The sequence below is a fragment of the Sciurus carolinensis genome, chromosome 4, assembly GCF_902686445.1.
Source record: "Sciurus carolinensis chromosome 4, mSciCar1.2, whole genome shotgun sequence".
NCBI classification, from domain to species: Eukaryota; Metazoa; Chordata; class Mammalia; order Rodentia; family Sciuridae; genus Sciurus; species Sciurus carolinensis.
Genome location: NC_062216.1, coordinates 109,477,105 through 109,498,922, shown reverse-complemented (window position 1 = coordinate 109,498,922; position 21,818 = coordinate 109,477,105). Strand labels below are relative to the sequence as shown.

General features: G+C 50.4%; 2 protein-coding genes across 4 annotated transcripts; one reads left to right on the top strand and one right to left on the bottom strand.

The window, feature by feature from the left end:
• Positions 1-225: 225 nt before the first annotated feature.
• On the bottom strand, positions 226-3,345 carry Wnt1 (Wnt family member 1). Its single transcript, XM_047547958.1, has 4 exons — positions 3,242-3,345; positions 2,145-2,398; positions 1,187-1,452; positions 226-714 (listed from the first exon to the last, which is right to left on the bottom strand). Exons 1-4 carry the CDS (start codon positions 3,343-3,345, stop codon positions 226-228), a joined length of 1,113 nt encoding a protein of 370 aa, XP_047403914.1.
• An 8,396-nt stretch (positions 3,346-11,741) lies between these two features.
• Positions 11,742-17,341, top strand: Wnt10b (Wnt family member 10B). 3 transcript variants are annotated; one of them, XM_047550845.1, is made up of 5 exons: positions 11,742-11,900; positions 12,801-12,913; positions 13,032-13,294; positions 15,032-15,405; positions 16,223-17,341. In XM_047550845.1, exons 2-5 carry the CDS (start codon positions 12,840-12,842, stop codon positions 16,679-16,681), a joined length of 1,170 nt encoding a protein of 389 aa, XP_047406801.1. In that variant the 5' UTR covers positions 11,742-11,900; positions 12,801-12,839; the 3' UTR covers positions 16,682-17,341. The 3 variants fall into 3 exon arrangements, with proteins under 3 accessions (XP_047406801.1, XP_047406802.1, XP_047406803.1); XM_047550846.1 differs by lacking the exon at positions 11,742-11,900 and adding an exon at positions 12,454-12,570; XM_047550847.1 differs by lacking the exon at positions 11,742-11,900 and adding an exon at positions 12,478-12,510.
• The last annotated feature ends 4,477 nt before the right edge of the window (positions 17,342-21,818 follow it).

Genomic DNA, 21,818 nt, shown 5'->3' with positions numbered 1-21,818 from the left:
AGGTTGGGGCAGGTCCATAAGGATGGCAAGAGGGTTCATGCCGCCCCACGCAAGTGGTTTGAGGAGTCCCCAGGTAGGAGGAGATGGGAGAGATGGGACACGTATGAACCACGGGGAATGTGACTGGAGGTACTGGAGCGGGCGAGTGTCAGGGTCTTGAATGCCAGCGAATCTGTCTGGGGAGGTCTGGAGGAGAGCGTTCCCGAGGCAAGTCTGCGCAGCGCCTCACAGACACTCGTGCAGTACGCGCGTGTGAGTGCAATTGCGGCAGCTGACGTGGCAGCACCAGTGGAAGGTGCAGTTGCAGCGCTCGGTGACGCGCTGCGTGCGTGTGCGGTGACCCCGGCCACAGCAGAGCAGCTCGCAGCCATCCAGCGCCGGCGATGAGCTATTGCAGGAGCGTCCTGCAGTGCCCGCTGTACCAAGGCGTCCACTGTATGTGCAGAAGTTGGGTGATTTCTCGAAGTAGACGAGATCGTGAGGGGAAGGAGGTTTGTGCGCGGGGTCTTCAGGCTCAAGGCGCAGCAACTCCGCGCGTGAAGCACGGTTGCTGCCGCGGTTGCCGTAGAGTACGCGTGATGCGCCGTCGAAGCGGTCGCGCAGCACGTCGCCCACCGCACGCAGCGTGGGCAGCCGCATCCAGCAAGTGCGCACGGTGCACGAACCAGACATCCCGTGGCACTTGCACTCCTGACGCATCTCAGAGAACACTGTCTGGGGGGAGAAGAAGGAAGAAAAGATGTTCCAGGGCATTGTCAGTCAGTCATTATTCCAGATACCGCCCCCTCCCGGACGCGGTCGGGACCTCAGCAAAGGCCTAGCGGAGCCCAGGAGAAGGAAGGCGCAAAATGTCCCGCTGAGATTTGGACACTTGGCCAAACTCAACTCCACACCAGCGAGTCTCTCTCGGTCTCTCGTCCTTATATTTTGAATCTCTGCAAAGGAGGGGCCGTAGGTAATCCATCCATGTGTTGTATAACTTGTATCCTCCTCCGTTCTATCTGCTCTCAACCCAAGAATTCCTTTGCCTTCAGCCACTATCTCTTCTTCGGCTTCCTTCCAAGCCTCCTGCTCCCTCAGGACGCCCTCCCCTCGTGTCCTCACCTTACCGCCGACTCTTACTTCTGGAGCCCCAGGGTAGCCCGGTCATTCACCTTCGGGTGCGGAGCCTCTCAGGGCTACTCACCGTGCGACCCGCCTCGTTGTTATGAAGGTTCATGAGGAAGCGCAGGTCCCGTCCCTTCTCCCCAGAGTCCACGAACTCCCGGCCGAAGAGGCGGCCGAAATCAATGTTGTCGCTGCATCCCCCCCAGTGCCAATCGGGACCCCCAGGGCCGCGCCGCCGGTAGTCGCATGTGCAAGATTCGATGGAGCCCTCTGAGCAGGAGCGCGCCACCGAATGGGTGACCCCGGCGGAAGTGATGGCGAAGATAAACGCTGTTTCCCGGCAGCCTGTGGGTGAAGAGAGTAGTAATCAATGAGAAGGCGCGTGTGGCCCGGCCTGCACCCTCCTTGGAGGGCTTGGAACCTGGAGTTCCACGCCCCATATTCCATCCTTGGAGTCCTGAGAGCTGGACTAGCGGTAGTGTTGGAAACCTTATCTCTAGGTCTCACAGAGAAAGCAGGTGCGTGGGCACGCACCCACTAACACGCTGGTAATCGCGCTTACGGAGACTCTTCAGAGCACTTTTGGCTCTAGAGCGGAAGTGGGGCAGCACCAGAGAGTAAAATAGAAAAGAGGTGAGCGGAAGAATTCTGCATTGTCAAAACCTTTGCGCAGCCCAAACAATCGGTTTTTGGCTAGCAAACTTTGCTGGGCATGAAGCAAGACACACACGAGCAGAGAGCAGCTTCCCAGGAACTTCGAGATAGACTGAGGAAGGCGAAGATCAGCCTGCGTGAGCAACCTGGAATTCCTTTTCTTTGGGTCAGTGGCCAAAGTTAAGCTTGGTGCCCAAGATGTATGACTGGAAAGCGCCGGGTAGAGTCTGGCCTGGAGCTGGCGCTCCGCGTCAAGCGCTTGGTAGGTTGATTGTGTGACCCTGCGGTGCCTGGAACATTCTCCCTGAATTCACCCTCCTATGCCCTGGGGGTGACCCTGCATTTCCCCTGGTCCCGGAAGCGTCGCCTTCCTGGGCACCCACCTCGGTTGACGATCTTGCCGAAGAGGTGGGGCCCCGGAGCAGTGGGACAGTTCCAGCGGCGGTTCCGGAACTGCCACTTGCACTCCCGAACTGCGCTCTGCAGCCCACCGCTCACGCTGTGCAGGATCCCCGGGTTCTGGCGGATCAACCGCCGCTGCTTGCGGCTCAGCAGTTGCAGACTGGGCTCAAGCACCAGCTGCAGACTCTTGGAGTCGGTTAGCAGGTTCGTAGAGGAGGCTATGTTCACGATGCCCCTGGTGGGACGCACAATGGGAGCTCAGACTAGGGAAGGGGACCTGCACCCTAACCATAAAGTGGTGGAAGGAAGCCCACCCTCTCCTTTGAGGATATGTGCCAGGAGAAAGCAGCAGGAGATCAATTTTAAGGTAATGACTCTGTGCTCCCAGACTTACTTGTTTTAAAGAACTGGATATCCAGACTTTTGGGTGTTTAATAGACCTAGGGCAGGTCCAGGGACTGCACAGAAGAGTCATGGGGAAGCTGGAGACTGCAAGAATACCTTGACTTTCCCAGCCTCCTTCTGGTCAGACCCAAGGAAGAAATCCTGGCCCCGTAGTCCTTGCCTAAGAGTGAAATGCCCAGGAGTCCCACCCTTTCTGGACTCCTTTCTAAACTAACACCTAGTCCTTGACTTCAGATGTTTGGAAATCTGTAGTACAGCTACCAGGGTGAGGTTAAAACTGGGGCTCAAAAGGGAATGGCTGTCACAGATGTGACTGGGCTCTCCTACTGGGTTACACAGTGGGCCTCTGAGGGCAGATCATTGACCTCACTTCATCAGATATGGAATCTCTGGGGCTGATGATACAGCTCAATGGTAGAATGCTTGCCTAAGAATGCCCGAGGCCCTGGGTTTGATCCTTTGTACCAAAAAGAAAAAAAAAAAAAATGAAAAGAAAAAGAAATGGAATTCCTGGTGCACCTCTGGGCTAGAGCAACCTTTGGTGTGGCAGAAGGAAGTCAGAAACGGGGCAACGATCTCTGGACTGACTGGTTCCAGAGCACAGGAGCTGGGTAGGGCTGGCCCCTGCATTTGTCCCCCAGAACAAATGGCCACCCCGCACCAGCTCACTTACCACCATCGGCCACTGCTGTTGGCAGCCAGGGCAGCGGGCAGAGCGGCCAGCACCAGCAGAAGAGTAGCAGAAACCCAGCTGGGCAGCAGCGCCCAGCTCCCCATGGCCTGCCTGGCCTTGCCGCTTCTGTGCTGCAGTTGCGGCGGCTTTGGCTACTGCCCGCGACGGTGGGACCGGACGCGGCGGTGGCGGCGGTGGCGAGAATTCGCAGTCTGGCTTTAACAACCCTGGAGGCGGTCGGCGGGCAGCATGGCTTGCGGTCCGGCTGGTGGGCTGAGGCGGCCACGGAGGGCGGCACCGCCTCTTATACTTGCGGCGCTGGCTGGAGTGACGAGAGGAGGCTGCCCAGCAGGGCTGCACTGTGGCACCAGGGCGCACCGGTCAGGGGCGCAGACAATGGGCAGCAAGAGGAGCCGCGGCTCCCGCCCGTCTGAGCAAAGAGCTGACAGGCTGGCCGTCGGGGCTCACCCCCCGCCCCCTGCCGGGTGGCCCCCGCCTCCAGGCCTACCCTGTCGACCGACCCCTCCCCTTGGGACGCCCTCCCACGCGCGCCTGCCTCACTCCTCTTCGCGTCCGGAGCCCGTCGGGGACCAGCATCCGCCAGGGGGCGCGGCGACAATGTGCTTGGGGAGAGCCCCCCAGGAGCCCAGACCGCCTCACCACGCGTGGTGGGGCTGTCCCCTCGACGTCACCCTCGCCCCGCCGGTGTCCCTTCTCTCCCCCATCCTGAGTGGCGGAAGGAAGGAAACCTGTGGTTCTGGCCAGAGACTCTAGGGAGACTCTTTCCCACCCAGGAACCCCCAACGACTGGACAAAGAAGGAAAAGGGGGAGACAGGGGCGTGGGTGGAGCTGTGGTCAGGGAAATCCCAGGTTGGGTTAGGGGTGGGCTGACCCAACAGAGCCTGGCAGTGGAGAGAAACCTGAAGCAGCAACAGGTTGTGCATGTGAGCCAGAAGGAAAGCACAAGCGGCTGCATGTGTGTGACAATGTGAGTGCAAGCGAGAATGCACAGTATGTTCTGAAGGTGCGTGCGCCTGTGTATCGGTATGTTCAGAAACTCCTAGTACTTAGGAGTGAGGTTAGGAACTCTGTCCAAAGAATTTGGGGATTTAAAGAAGATCAGAAGATATCATCAAGTCTTTTTGTTACAGTTGCTGCCTGGGACAATGTGTCAGGAAGGAGGTGGCAGCTATGACAGGAGAAACCCAGACACTTGACTGAGGGATGCAGAGTGTCTGGGACTGTTTGAAGGTGGGTGGATGAGTGTGTGCTTGGGAAGATTACATATATGTGGATGTGTCACAGTCGCCCTGTGTATCTTGTGTCATCCTATGGTGTGTCACCTTGTGGTATGTGTCAACCTGTGCATATCATTGGAGGAGACAGCTGAACCTACAGTGAAGAGGGTATGAAGATGAACCAGGCCTGAATGACTGAGTCTTTGATGAGTAGGCTCAGAAACGGTGGGCAGTGGAGCCAGCCATGGAGGCTGCACATGCCAGTAATCCCAGATGCTAGGGAGGCTGACTAGAAGATCACAAATTTGAGGTCAGTGTGGGCAACTTAGTGAGACCCCGTTCTCAAAATAAAAAATAAAAAGGGCTGAAGGTGTAGCTCATAGTAGAGTGCTATTGAGCTAAGCCTCCAATACTGAGAAAAAAGAAGAAAAAGAAAGGATGAACAGTAGAGTAAGTATCAGGTGCTGGTGGTAAGGTAAGGGAGGACTGGGAAGAAAAAGGCAGCTGACTGAACTGAACCTAGATTAGGAAATTTGACCTCTGCGTGTTTGCTTCTTTCCGGATTTTTCTGCCAAGTTACTATCTTCTCCTAAAACTCTGGTTCTTTCTGCTCTCACCACACAGTGGTGCTTTGAGTGTCCAAAATCATCTTAACAATAGTACACTTTTCTCTCTAGGGACTTCAACCCAACTTCATGGCCATCCTGGTTTTTTTTAAGAGTGGCTGCTGTTCCCTATCTGGAGCATAGGGGGCACTGCCAGCCCGGTTATCATGCCTCAGTGCTACTCAGAGGTGGCTCCTGGAGGGAGAGAAAAATCTCTTCTTTTACCTCTCTCCTCTCTCCCATTTTACAGAGGACCAATAAGTGAGGCAGTTGTCAAGGTCACAGCTAATAAGTGATCAGCAGTACAGCCAGATTAAAACCCAAACCATGTTGACTCAAAGCTTATGCTCTTTCCACCTTACCCACTGCTTGCCAGTGTGCAGCAATAGCAGGAGGTGTGTGTGGGGGGCTTTCTCAAAATTGACAGAGGTAAAAGTGATTTTTAGAACCTTCCTACCTATCTTTTGTGTCATCTTTTTTTCCATCCCTCCGTAACTTTCTTCTTTTTCTTCTTTCCTGTTACTGGGGGTTGAACCCAGTCCAACCCAAGGGCACTCTACCACTGAGCTATATCCAAGTCCTTTTTGTTTTGAGATAGGGTCCCACTAAGTTGTCTAGGCTGTCCTCAAACTTGAGAGCCTCTTGCCTCAGTCTCCCAAATAGCAGGGATTACAGGTGCACATTATCATGTCTGGCTTTTTAGGATGCTTTATGAGTAATTTACCCAGATCTGACTCTAAAGAGTCTCAGGTCCCAGAAATGATCAGATTTTCTAAGGCGACAGTCACCCTGAAGAGTAAATAAATGCTTGAAAGACTTAGTTAATATTCCCAGGTCACTTACATTTAATGAGATATTTATTAACCCAAATGAAGCCTGATAGAGGTTTGTTTGTTTGTTTGTTTGTTTTTTTAAGAAATGTCCTTCCCAAACCCTTTTCCCACCTCAGTATAACAGTCATCTTCAAAGATTCATCCCTGCAGGACAAGATAGAATGGTTCAGCATCCTCTATAGATCCAAAAGAGCACCTGGCATAGATGACTCAAGTATATGGACAATGTACCATGGATTCCTTTGATCCTTGGGGGTTTCTCACCACTAGGGCCTGAGTCACAACTTTTGGTCTGGTGGATTGATACAAGCCATGGGAGTGGGAAGAGGCTGGAAGACAGGAAAGCCCTTTCTATGATAAGTGTTGCTAAGAGGTGGGAAGACAGGAAAGGAGCCAGTATCCTTTGTTTCACTATTCCAGGAGTAATTCCTTATTCCTCCATTTCCCAGGAGGAGGGAGAAAAGACAGGCAAGACTTTAGGTCTGAGTCACACTGTATATGGCCTGCTTAAATTACTGTTTTGATCAAATCATATTTTATCAATTGCCCCCTCTTTCTTTCTTGCATCATTAATTTACCTCTCTTTTGGAATACACCTGTAAACATGGAAACATGCTGTAATATCTTCCATCTGAAAAACTCAAATGCTTTGATCTATATTATCGCCCAAGATTGCCCCATTTCTCTTCTTTTACTGCAAAACTTAAAATTGTTGCTTTAATTGCTAGCATCAATTTATTTTTTTCTACCCCAATTATACCTTTGCAGTGCTAGGGATGAAACTCAGGGCCTCCTATATGCTAGGCAAAGTGCTCTAACCACTGACCCACACCCATAGCCCATTATAAGTCTCCCTCTCTCTCTCTCTCTCTCTCTCTTTTTTTTTTTTTTTTAAATTTGTGGTGGTGCTGGGGATTGAACCCAGGGCCTTATATTTGCGAAGCAAGCACTCTACCAACTGAACTATATTCCCAGCCCAAGGTCTCTTTTTAAAAAATTCTCTTCTTCTTTTTAGGTACTAGGGATTGAACCTAGAGGCTCTTTACCACTGAGCTACATCCCCAGCCCTTTTTTGTTTATTTGTTTGTTTGTTGAGAAGAATCTCACTAAATTCCCTGGGCTGGACTTGAACTTGTGATCCTCCTACCTCAGCCTCCAGAGGAGCTGAATTGCAGGTACGTGCCACTGCCCCTAGCTCCATTCACACCTTTGAACTCACTATACTTCCTTATCAAAACTATTACTGTGGGGCTGGGGTTGTAGCTCAGTAGTATAGCCCTTGCATAGCTATGCCTAATGCACTGGGTTCGATTCTCAGCACCGCATGTAAATGAAATAAAGGTCCATTGACAACCAAAAAATATTTTTAAAGTTTATTTAAAAAACTATTAATGAAAGTCTGTGTTGCCCTACCCAATAGACAATTCTTAGTTCTCATCCTAATTAGCCTTCCTGGAACAAGAGACACTGCTGAACACCCTCTCCTTCTCCCTCTCCTTCTTCCTCTCCCTCTCCCTCTCCTTCCTCCTTCTCCTTCTCTTCCCCCTCCCCTCCCCCCTCCTTCTTCTTTTGGTACCAGGGATTAAACCCAACTTTTAAATATTTCGTTTAGAGTCAGGGTCTCACTGAGTTGCTCAGGACCTTGCTGAGTTGCTGAGGTTGGCTTTGAACTTATGATCCTCCTGCCTCAGCTTCCTGAGCCGCTGGTATTACAGGTGTGCACCACTGTGCCTGGCCACTTCTTCTTCCTTCTTCTCACTTGATTTTGAAACACTGTTCCTGTCTCACTGGTAGTTTCCCTTTCAGTCTCCTTACCTGGATCCTCCTTGTTTACTGAATTTCTAAACACTGGAGTACACCCAGGTTTAATTGATCTTCTTCTAAGTTTTCACGAACTCCCCTGGCGAACTTCCTAATATTTATCTATGGTCCTAAAATCTGAAATTACACACCTATCATTTAAATAAGCATCTCAGAATATGCTTGTGCAAAACTGAACTATTGATTCTTCCATTGCCCTAACTTGCTCTTTCTTCAGTCACTTCCATCTCAGTAAAGGCAACTCCATCCTTTCAGCTGCTCAAGACAAAAATCTTGGAGTCATTCTTGACTCAATCTACCTTATACTCTGAGTTAAGCCATCAGCAAATTCTGTCCTTCAGTCTTCAAAATATTTGTAGAATCTTATTCAATCTCACAACCGTACTGCTACACACTGATAGGAATCACCATCACTTCTTGCTTCCATTCCGGTAATAGCCTCCTATTGTTCTCACTGCTTCTACAACCCCCCACCCCAGTCTGTTCTCCACACAGCACAGGGGGTCATCCTTTCTAAAAAGGAAGTAAAATAAGTTCATTACCCACTAGAAGTTTTCCAGTCACTCCCCATCTCACTTGAATCAAGCCAAAATCTTTACAGTGGCCTACAAGACCCCATGTGATAACCCTGTTCCTTCCTAGTACTCCAACTTCATTGCCTACCGCTCTCTCCCTTGTGTATTCCTCTCCTCTAGCCACATTGACCTCCTTGCTGATTCCTTGAAAATATCAAGAATGCTACCTTTTCAGTGTCTGTACACCTGGTTGCCTGTCTTCTGAAATGCCCTTCCTTAGATATCTCATGCCTTTGTTCCTTCACTTCCCTCATTTCTCCCCTTTTATAAAATAGAATCCTATTATCAATCTCCTTTACCCTGTCTTATTTTTCCTCTGTATCATCTTTGGCCACAGATAACATTGTGTGTATGTGTGTGTGTGTGTGTGTGTGTGTGTGTGTGCACCTGTGCACATGTGCACATGCTGGGGATTAAATCCAGAGCTTCAAGCATGATAGACAAGCACTATGTCACTGAGCCATATCCCCCACCCAACACAGATAACTTAAAAATTGAAATGGAAAATCAGGAGCAAACCACCCTCCTGGAGTAAGGATAGGGGAGAGCTGTTGGAGGAGAGAGGAACTTTGCTTTGACCTTGGGATTTGGGAAGGAAGCAGGGGATCAGGGTTGAGAATGTGTGGGCAGAGGAGTCTGATTCCTTTGAAGTAACATCAGGCAACTGCCTCTTAGTCTGGGAAGACTCATCCTATCCATCATTCCCATGTAAAGAAGGGAGTAAAATTCTCTCTAGGGTAATCCTGAAGATTTGTTGGGGCCAACTGCCGAATGTGGGGGACTTCCCCAGAGACCAGCAGAATCTGGCTATGGATGCTTTGGTGCCTCCAGGTGGTGGCCTTCGGTGCTGCAGCAGAATGTGTGTGAGGTGGAGAGTAGGCAGCACAGCTGAGCTCACCACCGCGGGTGCATCCATCCCTCCCGGGCCTATAATTTGGGTTCCCCAGGCCTGGCCACCCCTATCAGCGGCTTAGCAACAGATGAGTCACCGAGACCCCGGGCCAAGGCAAACATGGGGGGAGGAGGAGGAGGAGGTTCCTGAAGCTGCGACTAGCTTTAGCCACCGCCTCAGTTGCTCGATTCCCCCAATCTCTAGGGGCCCCCAATTTTTCTTTGACCCCCGCCCTCCAGGGCCCCAGTGTTCTTCCCACATTGTTCTGTTACACCCTTCATCCCCATGATGGGAAGAGCAGCCCTCAACTCTTCTCATTGAGAGGAATGGGGACCAGCTTGATCCCACTCCCTCCCTGCAGAGATGACAGCCCCCCACTAACCCCCTCCTGTCACAGCCCCAACCCTTGTCAAGGTCTCTCTGGTTCCCGCCCCTCCCCTTTCCTGGAGCTGGCTGCGTGCTTGGGGTATTAGGCAATGGGTGTGCACCCGCAGCCCTCTCCAGGCCCCGCCTGTCCCACCGCCCTCTAGCTGCCTGCGGGTCAGTGCTCAGGCCAGCCGGTCGGGCCGAGGGCACTGTGGGCCAGCTCAGGCCACCCTGTCAGCCTGCCTGTGGCCTCTATTCCCAGAGCTGGGCTTCAGTGAGGAGAGGGAGCAGGAGTATGCATCTTTGGATTTGAAATGTCCAGCTTGGAGAGCCCTGATCACCGAAAATTATGGCAGTAGTTCTGACCCCAGCCTCATCTTGTCACCTGACTGGAGCCTGAAAGGACAGAATCAGAAGGCAAAAACAAAACAAACTAAAACTAGACAAAATCCAAAACTTGAGGGAGACCAGAGACTCATGAAGAATACAAATGTCCTTCAGGTCCCCATGGAGAAAAGGGGCATAGGAAACTTCATCTACTTCCTCCTCCAGGGACCTGGGTGGAATCCCAGTATAACATGGAGGGAAAAAGATGAGGACACTGGTGGGGATCACTGAATCCAGGTATAAGGATGGAAGTTACAAGATAGGGCTTTCAAATTCTGGTGGCCTCAACAGTCACACGTTTGGATCTTATCCTATATATAAATGAGAAGGAGGATCAGGAGCTCTTGGCCTCCTTCCCCCCACCCCAGAGATGGGGAATCAAAGAAAAGCAACCATTTGTGGTCCATGCTGTCCAGTATCAGGAGCTATGGCACTCACCTCCCCTGACTGTTCAGGACCTGGCACATAAAGGTGCTCAGTAACATCCCAGCAGATTTAAGTCCCTATGTCTCTCAGACTGCTGTGCCCCCTAGCCAGCAGTGCCCCCTTCAGCACAAGGCAGGACCTGCAACAGCAAAAACTCCAGGCTGGCTGCCTGGCAGAGCGGCCGCGGCCACCACCAAGGAAGAGGTGATTGTGGCTTTGGGTATCAACCCCGTGCTTCTGCTTACTGGGGGGGTGGTCTCTGAGTCAATGTGCTTGGGTGCACAGGGCCAGCCGTGCCTTAGGCTGTGGTCTGGCAGGGGCTGGGGGCGGTTGGGAAGCCTGGGGCCCCTCTCTGGCAAAAATAGTCCGCAGTGGTTAGAGCTACTAGGGTGAGTCAGGCGGGAGTGCGGTGGCGCCTAACCCCTTCACTGCCGCTGGAGCTACCTAAGGCATTTTGCCTTGCCTGTGTACCCCAAGACCAGGTTCTTTCTGGGTTGCCCTTGAGCGAAGCTAATTTGGGATCCCAAAGCCCTCCTCAGCCCATGTGAAGCAAGTCTAGGAGCCTGGAGCAAGAATCCAGCCTTCCCGAAGTGCAAAACCAGGAATCCCAGAGGATAGGAGATCTCTTTGGGCAGGGATGCCTATAAGGAAAGGCAAGCATAGGTGCAGGATACACCTATGGGGCTATTTGAACCTTTTGACTAAGGTTAAATTCTGAAGCCAATGTTGACCTCTCCCTAGGGAGTGGGGTAGGGCCAGGAGGTGGGCAGGAACCAAGCTGCTTGGTCTCACTGGGTTTTTCTACAGGTTCTGAGTGCCCTGCGGTGTGCTCACGTTGTGGGCTCTACAAGTGACTGTCAAATGCCTGAAGCCAGAAGAGAATTCAGCTCCCTCCTCCCGTTGTGAAAGCGTCCTCCCCAGCCATCCCGCTGTCGGTGGAGAAACTGAGGCAAAGAGAAATGAAAGATTTGGTCACGTGAACTGGGTCCTGGCTCCCTAATCTGGGCCAGGCACCCTCCCTATACATCTTTAGTGACCCCATGGTAGGTGAGAGGAACTCCGGCCATCTCCTCTTTCAAGAGGACCAAGCGCGAACCTAGGCGTCGGGGGAGAGGGTGTGTGTGCGCGCTGGGAAGAGGGGGAGCGGCTGCGTTCCCCTGGTCAAGGGGGTGGGGTGGGGTGGGGATGCCCCGGGCTCGGGGAGGGGCCGTAGCTTCGTCAGTCCTAGCAGAGTCGCCCGTCAGTTCGGCTCGAGCAGAGTCAGAGCCCCCAGTTCTTTGCTCGCCCGCTCGCTCGCTAGCCTTTTCGATCACTCCCTCTTTTCTTCCCTCCCTTCCTCCCCGCGGCCGCGGCGGCACTGGAGAAGCGGCGAAGAGGAGTGGCCCGGCCCTGGAAGAATGCGGCTCTGCCGAGGGGGCAGAACCCGTCTCAGTCACCCTACGGTTTAAGCAGCCCGAGCGGAGCCCAGGCGACCCAACCGTGTGGATCACGGACTCTGCACTCGAACCGCTGGAGGTAATGGGACCTGGGAAAGCAGGAAGGGCAGGGACGCGCACACCCGGACCAGACAGGCATGCGGGTAGTCAGACAGACACGCATCCACCCACAAGAACACAGACACGCAGAGAGCCAAAGATGTTGCTAGAGATAAAGACAGAATAAAGGAGTGCTTACAGATTTAGAGGGCAATGAACGCGAAAGCAAAGGGGTGGGGACCGAGGCTGGGACCTTTGGGGATCTGATGGGTATCAGGCCGAGGAGGGGAACATTTAGTTAGGAAAAGGGGGACAGAGGAGAGGACTTAGCTTGCCACACCATCCCTTGCTGGGGAGCACCAGGTGTCCCTCCTCTCCTTTGCTGCACCTGGAGCCTCTCCTATTTCCCTGCTGCTGAGATAGAGCTGGGTGGAAAGCTCGGTCTTCGACCTTTCTGAAGGAGCTTGCCTGCCATTGATGGCACCTGGAGGCGACGCCCCCACCCCCAGGTGGTTGGGAACCCCCTGCTGATCCCGCCCCCTAGCCCTATAAGGGCGGGGAAGCCAGTTCTGGGGCCCTCGAAGAGGGAGCAGAGGGAGCAGTGGGTGAGGTCGTGGAGCAAGTGTTTGCCAGTCTGTCTGCGTTTGCATGTGAGTGTGTCTGTGTACCGGACGTTGTGTCTAACTGGACGGGGATCCAGGGGCCCTCGGGTGAGTCCTGCGTTGTGTGGCCTGGACTCTTTCTCTCTTAAGCGCTCCAGAACTCAGGGACTCAGAAAATCAAGGAGGTGATTCTTATTGTTTGGTTTGGAGAGGGGTGAAAAAGGTTAGTGAAGTCTCCCAGATCATCCGGTGGCTTAGGAGATTGAAGTAGGGCATCCTTCGGTTCCCTGAAGAGCAACCTTATTTCAGAGCCCGCATCAAATCTCCCTGTCCCTCAGGCGCTGATCAGCTGCGCATCGGAGCCTCCGGGCTTCGACATGCTGGAGGAGCCCCGGCCTCGGCCTCCGCCTTCGGGCTTCGCAGGTCTCCTACTCCTGGCCTTATGCAGTCGGTGAGCAGATTCCCCCTGTCCTCCAGACTACGAGAGAAGCACCGAGCTGGCGTGGGGGAAATTGGGGTAGGTGTGCGACCTGACCCACAGATCCCAGACGCCTTTTTTCTGTTCCTAGGGCTCTAAGTAATGAGATTCTGGGCCTGAAACTGCCGGGCGAGCCGCCGTTGACGGCCAACACCGTATGCTTGACGCTGTCGGGTCTGAGCAAGAGGCAGCTAGGCCTGTGCCTCCGCAGCCCCGACGTGACAGCGTCCGCCCTTCAGGGTCTGCACATCGCTGTCCACGAGTGTCAGCACCAGCTGCGCGACCAGCGCTGGAACTGCTCGGCGCTCGAGGGCGGCGGCCGCCTGCCGCACCACAGCGCCATCCTCAAGCGCGGTGAGCCTGGCGGGCGGGTCTGTGCAGCAGCCGAAGCTCGGGGGTTGGGGGGGCAGGACGAGGCGAGGGGGGGCAGGACGAGGCGAGCGGAGGCGGGAAGAGACCGGTACGTGGCTTCGGGAGGGGCCTCTCCGGGAATTCCCCCCCGCCCCAGTCGCGCTAAGTCCGGTCTGGCCACCCGTCTGTGGCTCTGCAGTCCTGACTTCCACCTGTGCGCTGCTGGCAAGGCAACTGGGGCCCTGCTTCCCTACCCTAGGGCCCCCCTTTGCTGCCTCTGCCCTGTTCAATCTGGGTTGCACCTGTGAACAAGAGATGCCCCCAGCCCTGGAAGCTTCAAACTGCCCCCATTCTCTCCCCAATTTTTCTTTCCCCTCCCTCTCTACCGGGACAAGCCCAGGCCAGTGTCCCCAGCGGGGGTGGGGTGACGCCCCCAACCGTTTAAGGGTTAAACCTGCTCCCCTAATTGCTGGAGTTCCCAGGAGCCAAAGCTGGGAACAAAGACCCTGATGGCTTTGAAGCTAGGGAGCAGCCCCCTCCTCTGTGCTGTGGGGGGCACAGGTGTCACTCACCTGAGCAGGTGAGGAACCTGGAGGGACAGAGAACAGGTCACTGCTGGCCGGATCTGGAAGGGATGCTCTGGGAGACTTCACTGTCATACCCATGCCCTGCTGAAGTTTACTCCCTGAGGTGTAAAGATCCATGGGGGCTCAGCCTGGGGTGAAGGTAGTGCTTTGGGGACTATGGGGTTAATAAGCAGCTGCCATCTGCAGGGGAATTCCCAAGACTTGTACAAACAGCTTCACCCTTAGAGGATTGGGATTGGGGGATCAGGAGGCTGGCCCAGGAGCCCTGAATCCCAGGGCAAGAGAGACCTGGCCTCTAAGAAGATGCTGTCTTTCATCTTCTTAGGGCTCCAGAGAGCCCCTGCCTAAATGAAGTAAGGAACTCTTCCTTCTCCTCAGAGCCTGGTTTAGGGGAAGGCTTTGACACCCAAATGGTGAGCACATCTATCTAAGCCTGGGAAAGGCTTGTCATCCTGAGCCTCCATGACCCCCAAAACATAACAATGAGGCCAACCTTTTAAGAGGGCCTTAGGGAAAATCACCCCCGCCTCTCTCCCCCTCCCAGTGTTTTATAGGGTAATAGCAGGTTAGGATAAACATAAAGGGCAGTCTTGAAGGGCAAATATACAACTAGAACCTGGGAAGAGGAAGAGTAACTCCATAGCTCCAGTGCTTTGGGGGTTTTATGGGGTGATGGAGGGTAGATTGGTTAAAAGACTGATTTAAATAATTATTCGGGGGTAGGGGGAAAGAACCCCAAAGTCTGCTCCTACCTCACTCAAGCTCCCTGCAGGGCTGGAGAATTTCTAAGACTTTCAGGTGTAGAACTTTATGAACACATCTCACCTTCTCAGGGACTCCTCCTAGAGGAGGAGTCGCAACCCCAGAGGTCTCTCCCTCTATACTGGCTCTTTTATCCTTATCTGAAAATCAGAGCGAGAATGGGCCTCAGAGATCATCCTGACCAACCAGTCTCCCTTTATAGATGAGGAAAAAAGCTTTGTGCTGTTTCCTTTCTTGTCCTGTTAAACTTTCTCCCAATCACTCAGCTGGTAAATGGCAGTGTCAGAATTCAGTTAGAAAATTTTGGAATTGGAAGATGGCTGTTTATTTCCTCCCCACTCTCAGTTGCCTGTCAACCTTAGCTCCACCATTACACCCTTCTCATCCCCAGGTTTCCGTGAGAGTGCTTTCTCCTTCTCCATGCTGGCTGCTGGGGTCATGCATGCTGTTGCCACTGCCTGCAGCCTGGGCAAGCTGGTGAGCTGCGGCTGTGGCTGGAAGAGCAGTGGTGAGCAGGATCGGCTGAGGGCCAAATTGCTGCAGTTGCAGGCACTGTCCCGGGGCAAGAGTTTTCCCCACTCTATGCCCAGCCCTGTCCCAGGCTCAGGCCCTAGTCCTGGCCCCCAGGACACATGGGAATGGGGTGGTTGTAACCATGACATGGACTTTGGAGAGAAGTTCTCCCGGGATTTTTTGGATTCCAGGGAAGCTCCTCGGGACATCCAGGCACGGATGCGAATTCACAACAACAGGGTGGGACGACAGGTATGTGTGTAGGCCTTGTCCTGGGTCTCATTTGCTTTTAAGGTCTGGCTAGAGTATGAGAGGCCCAGCAGAGTAATAGGATGAGGTGTGGTAGCTGATCTCCATTTGCCATCAGTAAGTCACCCAGCCTTGGATCTGCATCTGTTCAAGGAACCTGATGATAACCATGTCACAACATCTTTAAAGTTGAGCTAGTAAATAGTGGACCCCACACAGTGCCTAGTCCTTGACTTATTACATGGTGACTGTTATTAGAGTTGCCTTCCCTAGAGACCTAAGGGGAGCTGTGGGCTACACTCCCCATTTTACCAATTCTTAATCTGGAAAGAACACTGGACTGGAAAACTGGAGTTGAGTCCTGGTTCTGTTACCATTTGGTGATCAAAGATGGGCAAATCCAACCAGGTGTGGTAGTACACCCCTGTATCCCAGTTACTCAGGAAGCTTAGGCAGGTGGATTACAAGTTTGAGACCAGCCTAAACAACTTAGCAAGATCCTGCCTCAAAATAAAATAAAAAGAGCTGGGGATGTAGTTCAGTGGTAGAGCACCCCTGGATTCAATCCCCAGTATCACATACCCCCCTACACACAAACAACAACAACAACAACAAACAAGATGGTTCAATCGCATAGATCTGGCTTCAGTTCAATTATAAGATGAGGGAATTGGGCTGTTAGCTAACTTTAAAATGCCATTTCTTTTCTGATATTTCATTTGTTCCTCCCTTTTGTTTTCTGTTTCCTTCCCTTTCCTGTGTCCATGTGCTCTGTCCATTTGCTGCCCTCTCCTTCACCTCTACGTCTCTGATGCTCTAGGTGGTAACTGAAAACCTAAAGCGAAAATGTAAGTGCCATGGTACTTCAGGCAGCTGCCAGTTCAAGACATGCTGGAGAGCGGCCCCAGAGTTCCGGGCTGTGGGGGCAGCATTGAGAGAGCGATTGGGTCGAGCCATCTTCATTGATACCCACAACCGCAATTCTGGAGCCTTCCAACCTCGCCTGCGTCCTCGACGCCTCTCAGGAGAGCTGGTCTACTTTGAAAAATCTCCTGACTTTTGTGAGCGAGACCCCACAGTGGGCTCCCCAGGCACAAGGGGCCGGGCCTGCAACAAGACCAGCCGCCTGTTGGATGGCTGTGGCAGTTTATGCTGTGGCCGTGGGCACAATGTGCTCCGGCAGACACGAATTGAGCGCTGCCATTGCCGTTTCCACTGGTGCTGCTATGTGCTGTGTGAGGAGTGCAAAGTCACAGAATGGGTCAACGTGTGTAAGTGAGGGTCAGCCTCACCTTGGCACTAGGTAAGGGTACCCTGTGAAGGGGCACCTTTTCAGCCCTTTGCTCTGATTTCTGTCTAGGGTCAATCTTGACCCCCTGGAAGCTCAAAGCATCTACCTGGAAATGGTTTTGGAGTTGGTGGGGGTCAGGCGGGATCTGTGATGTGCAGCCTTTTCCCCACAATTGCAGGGTGGTTGGAGGAAACTTGCCCCTCTTTTGCTCCTTAAATATCTGAATGGACTAAGATGAAATGCACTGTAATGCTCCCCTCTACTGAATTCCAGGCCTCCTTAGTTCATACTCCTTTTGGCTGGGGAATCCTTATGGTTTGGCTACTCCTTTCCCTTAAGAGATAGCCTCAAGCATTGTATGGAGCCATTAAGACCTGTCTAGATCCCTATCTAGAAAGGGATCACCACTCATATTGGCCTTCCCATACTCCTCTACCACAGCCTGAACCTTTTCTAGTGGGGTCATGGAAGACAGTAGGGGTAGAGAGGTTTATCTTGGGGAAGGAAGAGAGTACTGGAGAGTACTCCTAAATCCCCCAAAAGCTATCTGTCTAGATCCTTAAGGAAGTTGTTTTTTTCCATTCAGATGTTAAAGGGGACCCTCCAAAGGAAGGGTTTATCTAAGACTCTTGGAGCCTCTTTTTCCTTCTGTAGCAGGAGGGATGGGAATGGATAATTTATTGTACTGAGACTTGTTCTTGGTTCCTGTTTGAAACTAAAATAAATTAAGTTACTGGATTGGTGGATGTACATGGTGATGTATTTAGCCACAGTCGGGATCCTAGTCCATAGTTTCTTTTCCAGGTGAATTCTCCTACACTCCTATACTCAATGACTTTATTTATGCACATCCTGCTGAATTCCACAAAGGATTTTAAATGATCCTCAGTAACTTAGTTGGCATCTTTTGGTTTGTGAAACTAGGGGTAGAGGTTACTTCTAGGTGGGGTTAGAGATCCAAATGTAGACCCTATTTACTCTCTGTGTACCTCAACTCCAGATATTATCTTGACCACTGCCTAAAACAAAGTTTGGCATTTTTTTTTTTCCTGTACAAGGCTAGATAGTAAACATATTGGGCTATCTACATTATGATCTTTGTCTTGACTATTTAAATCTGCTGTTATAGAGCAAAAAGTAGCCACAGATCATACATAAATGAATGGGCATGACTGAGTTCAATAAAACTTAATTCACAAAATTAGAGGACTGATTTGGTCCTCTGGCTAGTTTGTTGACCTCTACCTATATTATGAGTTTTTCGCTGGGTTTTAAATTCTTAAAAGTATTTCAGCATTGAGTGAACCTAAAAGAGCAGGCACTTTCTTCTTTGGCTTCAAACCAGAGAATTTGGGAGGTAGATGCAAGACTGATGGGAAACATAGAAAAGGGATTCCTATGCTCACCCCATCCCAATCCAGTAAAATCAGCATGCTCTCCCATTGAGTTAATTGCCTATGCATTTGTCCTTTTCTTTTTCTTTTTTGGTGTGTTGGCGGACTAGATGTTGAACCCAGGGGTACTTTCTCACTAAGATACATACCCCCTCCCTTTTTATTTTTTATTTTTAGGCAAGATCTCACGAAGTATTGAGGCTGGCCTGGAACTTGTAGTCCTCCTGTTTTAACATCTTGAGTCGTTGGGATTACAAATTTTATACCACCCTGCCAGGCCTTTTTCAGAACTCTTTTGCATTTAATCTTAGCAAAATAATTCCATTATTATTATTATTATTATTATTATTATTATTGTTATTATTATTATTATTTGGTTCCAATCTTTCTTTTTCTAGCCTGATACCTTTGAGAGTGCCAAATCCTAACCACTATACCACCAGGGAATGTCTAGTCCAACGTATTTGAAAATAAACTTATCTTCCCATGACCAGTGCTAAAAAGGGATATGTAATACACATTTAGAAGTTTACAAATGACTAACAAAGGTCATGTCCTTGGCCAGGGAATGTAGAAATAGTTCTCTCTACTTCTCTAGGCAATAGATATTTCTGCTACCCAAATTACCTTCAAATCAATAAGATTAATAATTAATTAATTAATTAATAATGAAAAAAGAGTAGCACTAGGGTAGCAAAGAAATTTTGAGTAGTGTTGAGATAGGGCAGTAATTTATAACAACTTTTTTTTTTCCTTTTCTTTCTTAAATTTTTTTGGGGGGATACTGGGAATGAATTGAATCCAGAGGCACTTTACCACCAAGCTTCATCCCCAGCCCTATTTATTTATTCATTAAAAATTTTTTTTGAACTCAGGGGCACTTAATGACTGAGCCACATCCCAATCCTTTTATTTATTTATTTATTTATTTAATTTATTTACTTGCAGTGCTGGGGATTAGAACCCAGGGCCTTGTGCTTGTGAGGCAGGCACTCTACCAACTGAGCCACATCCCCAGCCCTATTTTTTTTGTTTTGAGACAGGGTCTTGCTAAATTGTTTAGGACCTCCCTAAGTAACTGAGATTGACTTTGAACTTGTGATTCTCCTGCCTTAGCCTCCTGAGAAGCTGGGATTATAGGCTTGTGCCACCGCATCTGGCTTATTATTATTGTTACTATTATTTTTTTGTGGTGCTGGGGAATGAACCCAGGGTCTTATGCATGCGAGGCAAACACTCTACCAACTGAGCTATATCCCCAGCCCCGGCTTATTTTTTAAATTTTAAGACAGGGTCTCACTAATTGCTGAGGCTGGTCTCAAACTTCCAATCCTTCTGCCTTAGCCTTCCAATCCGCTGGGATTTCAGGCTTGTGCCATGGTACCTGTCCAGCTTTTCTTTTCTCTACCTTTTTTGTGGTGCTGGGGATTGAACCCAGGGCCTCATGCATGCTAGGCAAGCACTCTACCACTGAGATCCCCAACCTTATGGCAATGTTTTATGTCCTGAATTTCCATTTGAGCACAGCCAATTCTGGATTTGTTAGTTCAGTGATGCCAGGAGATAGCCCTTCCTTACTTCAGGCATTTGTTGTATCTATGGGGGAAAAGGAAAAGGAGAAGGCAGGTGGCTAGAATGGGCATAGGATATGAGAGAGAATAATGATAAAGAATATCCAGAATGGGAATTTCTCACTTTTAGGAAGAAGATGGAGAATTTCCAATGGAGTCACAGCAAGAGTACGTCAGCTTTTTCCTTTTTCCTTCTGTAGTCCTTTTGGTACCTTTTCTAGCTTTCCCTCTTCTTTCATCAGACACACTCTGTGGCAAATGTAAGCCCCAAATCACAACCTTGACAAATTTCAAATGGATTTTGTTAGGAAGGCCTACACCTCCCTGCTCCATTTCCAGCACATGTGCTGGGCTCAGACCTGGGGTCAGAGAGGGGGTGGGAGTATGCAACCCACAGAACTGGGGACTACAATTTCAGTTTTTACTAGAATCCAGAGAGGGGGAAAAAGACTGATTAACTGTAGATAAGGCTTCTGGGCTTCTTTCAGCTCTGGATGAGCTCTTTCTTTACCCTATACCAAGTGGTTGGAAAGTTGGGGTGTGGTAGTGGTCAGCTAATTGCCAGCTAGGCAGCACGCCTATCTCTGCTCCTGTTTGTTTCCTGGGCAGTCCCCTCTTATGCTACAACAGACATTTTCTTCTCCTGACTCCAGAGAGGTGAAGGACAGATGAATTGGGAGAGTTTCTAGTCTCATTCATTAGTCCTGAGTCAAATACCATGGTGCTTGCTGCTAATTATATTAGGTTGTCACCATTTCCACCCTTCTATCACACCTGGGACATAATATTGAGATTATTTGAAATCTTGGGCAGACATCTATCAACAGTTTCCATTTCCTTGTCAGACTCTAATAAGGCACATTGGTCTGGTTAGAACACCAGGGAAGGGGTTGGTGTAAAGCATTATTTTGGTGGTTAGCATAGGGGTATGACCTGGTGAGGTTTTACTAGTAATTTCTATTACTGGTAACTATTTCTGTTACTAGAAAGGGTAATATATGAGGGCATCACAGGACCTACTCTAATGTGTAATAACTCTAGTAGTAGTCCTTAAATTCTGTAAAAAGTCTTGTGCCCATAAACACAGAAATTAGCAGGGTAAAGACCCTTAACAGCAATGGTGGAGGACATATTAACCTTATTAACCCATCTCATCTCTCACCATTCTAAATTAGGGTCTTCTTGGCTTCACATTCTAGGGTCATGTTATTCTTTGGGAAGACAAGACTAGGATAAGAAGGGTCTAGTGAGTGCATAAATCAGGGCCTGATGGGGACAAGAGGATAGACATAATTAGGCTATCTACTAGCCTCGGCCTTCTTGGATGAAGACAAGAAACAAGGCATACTAAGAATGACAATTTTGGCTCACACTTGAAGGATGAGGCATATGTTCCATTACACTACTGTAAATGAGAAGGCACCTAAAGTACTTTCTGTTCTTAGCATTACTAGTGTTCTTCTAGTGCAGCTTCTATCACAGTTATGACTGTTTTAAGGCACCTTTGCATGTGTGGAACAGGTGCAAAAATAAGTGTGAGGCAAGTGGGAATGGGTAGGAAGTGAGAAACATGGGTGCAAAGTCCTTCACTTTCCCTCAGAATGCTAAAATCCATATTCATCTAGATATATTTCCCCAGACTACACCTCTGAATATTAGGCTTCAGTCCTTTGCCTTTCAAGTTCCAGTTTCCTAAATGACCTAGAATCCAGTTGTTTCCTTTAGTCTTTTAAATTCATTCATCTCCCTCCTCTTCCTTGTGGGACAGGATCTCTTTATTCAGGTCTTGCTGTAATAAAGTTTTAGGAATAATGAGGAGCAACAACAGTGCAGCTGTCAGGGGGATGCAGGTAGCCCAGGCTAAGAAATAAGCAGTCTGACATAGTAAAGCAGGCTGCAGCAAAGACTGCTCACCCATGTTCCGTTTATAGCTTTGCCCAAGGTGCCCCTGTACCTCTTGGCCCAACCTGTTTCCAGTGTAATCAGCAAGTGACCTCAGTCCTTAAATTCTAGGCATGGCTCTGGGCGTGAGGGGTTTCACCTCGGTCCCCACTGTCGCATCCCCATTCCCTGGCTCCCAGCTCCCGCCTCCTCCACCTGCAGCCTCCAACCTCCACCCCAGCCCCCACCTAGACTCAAGCTCCAGCGCTGGGCTGCCTC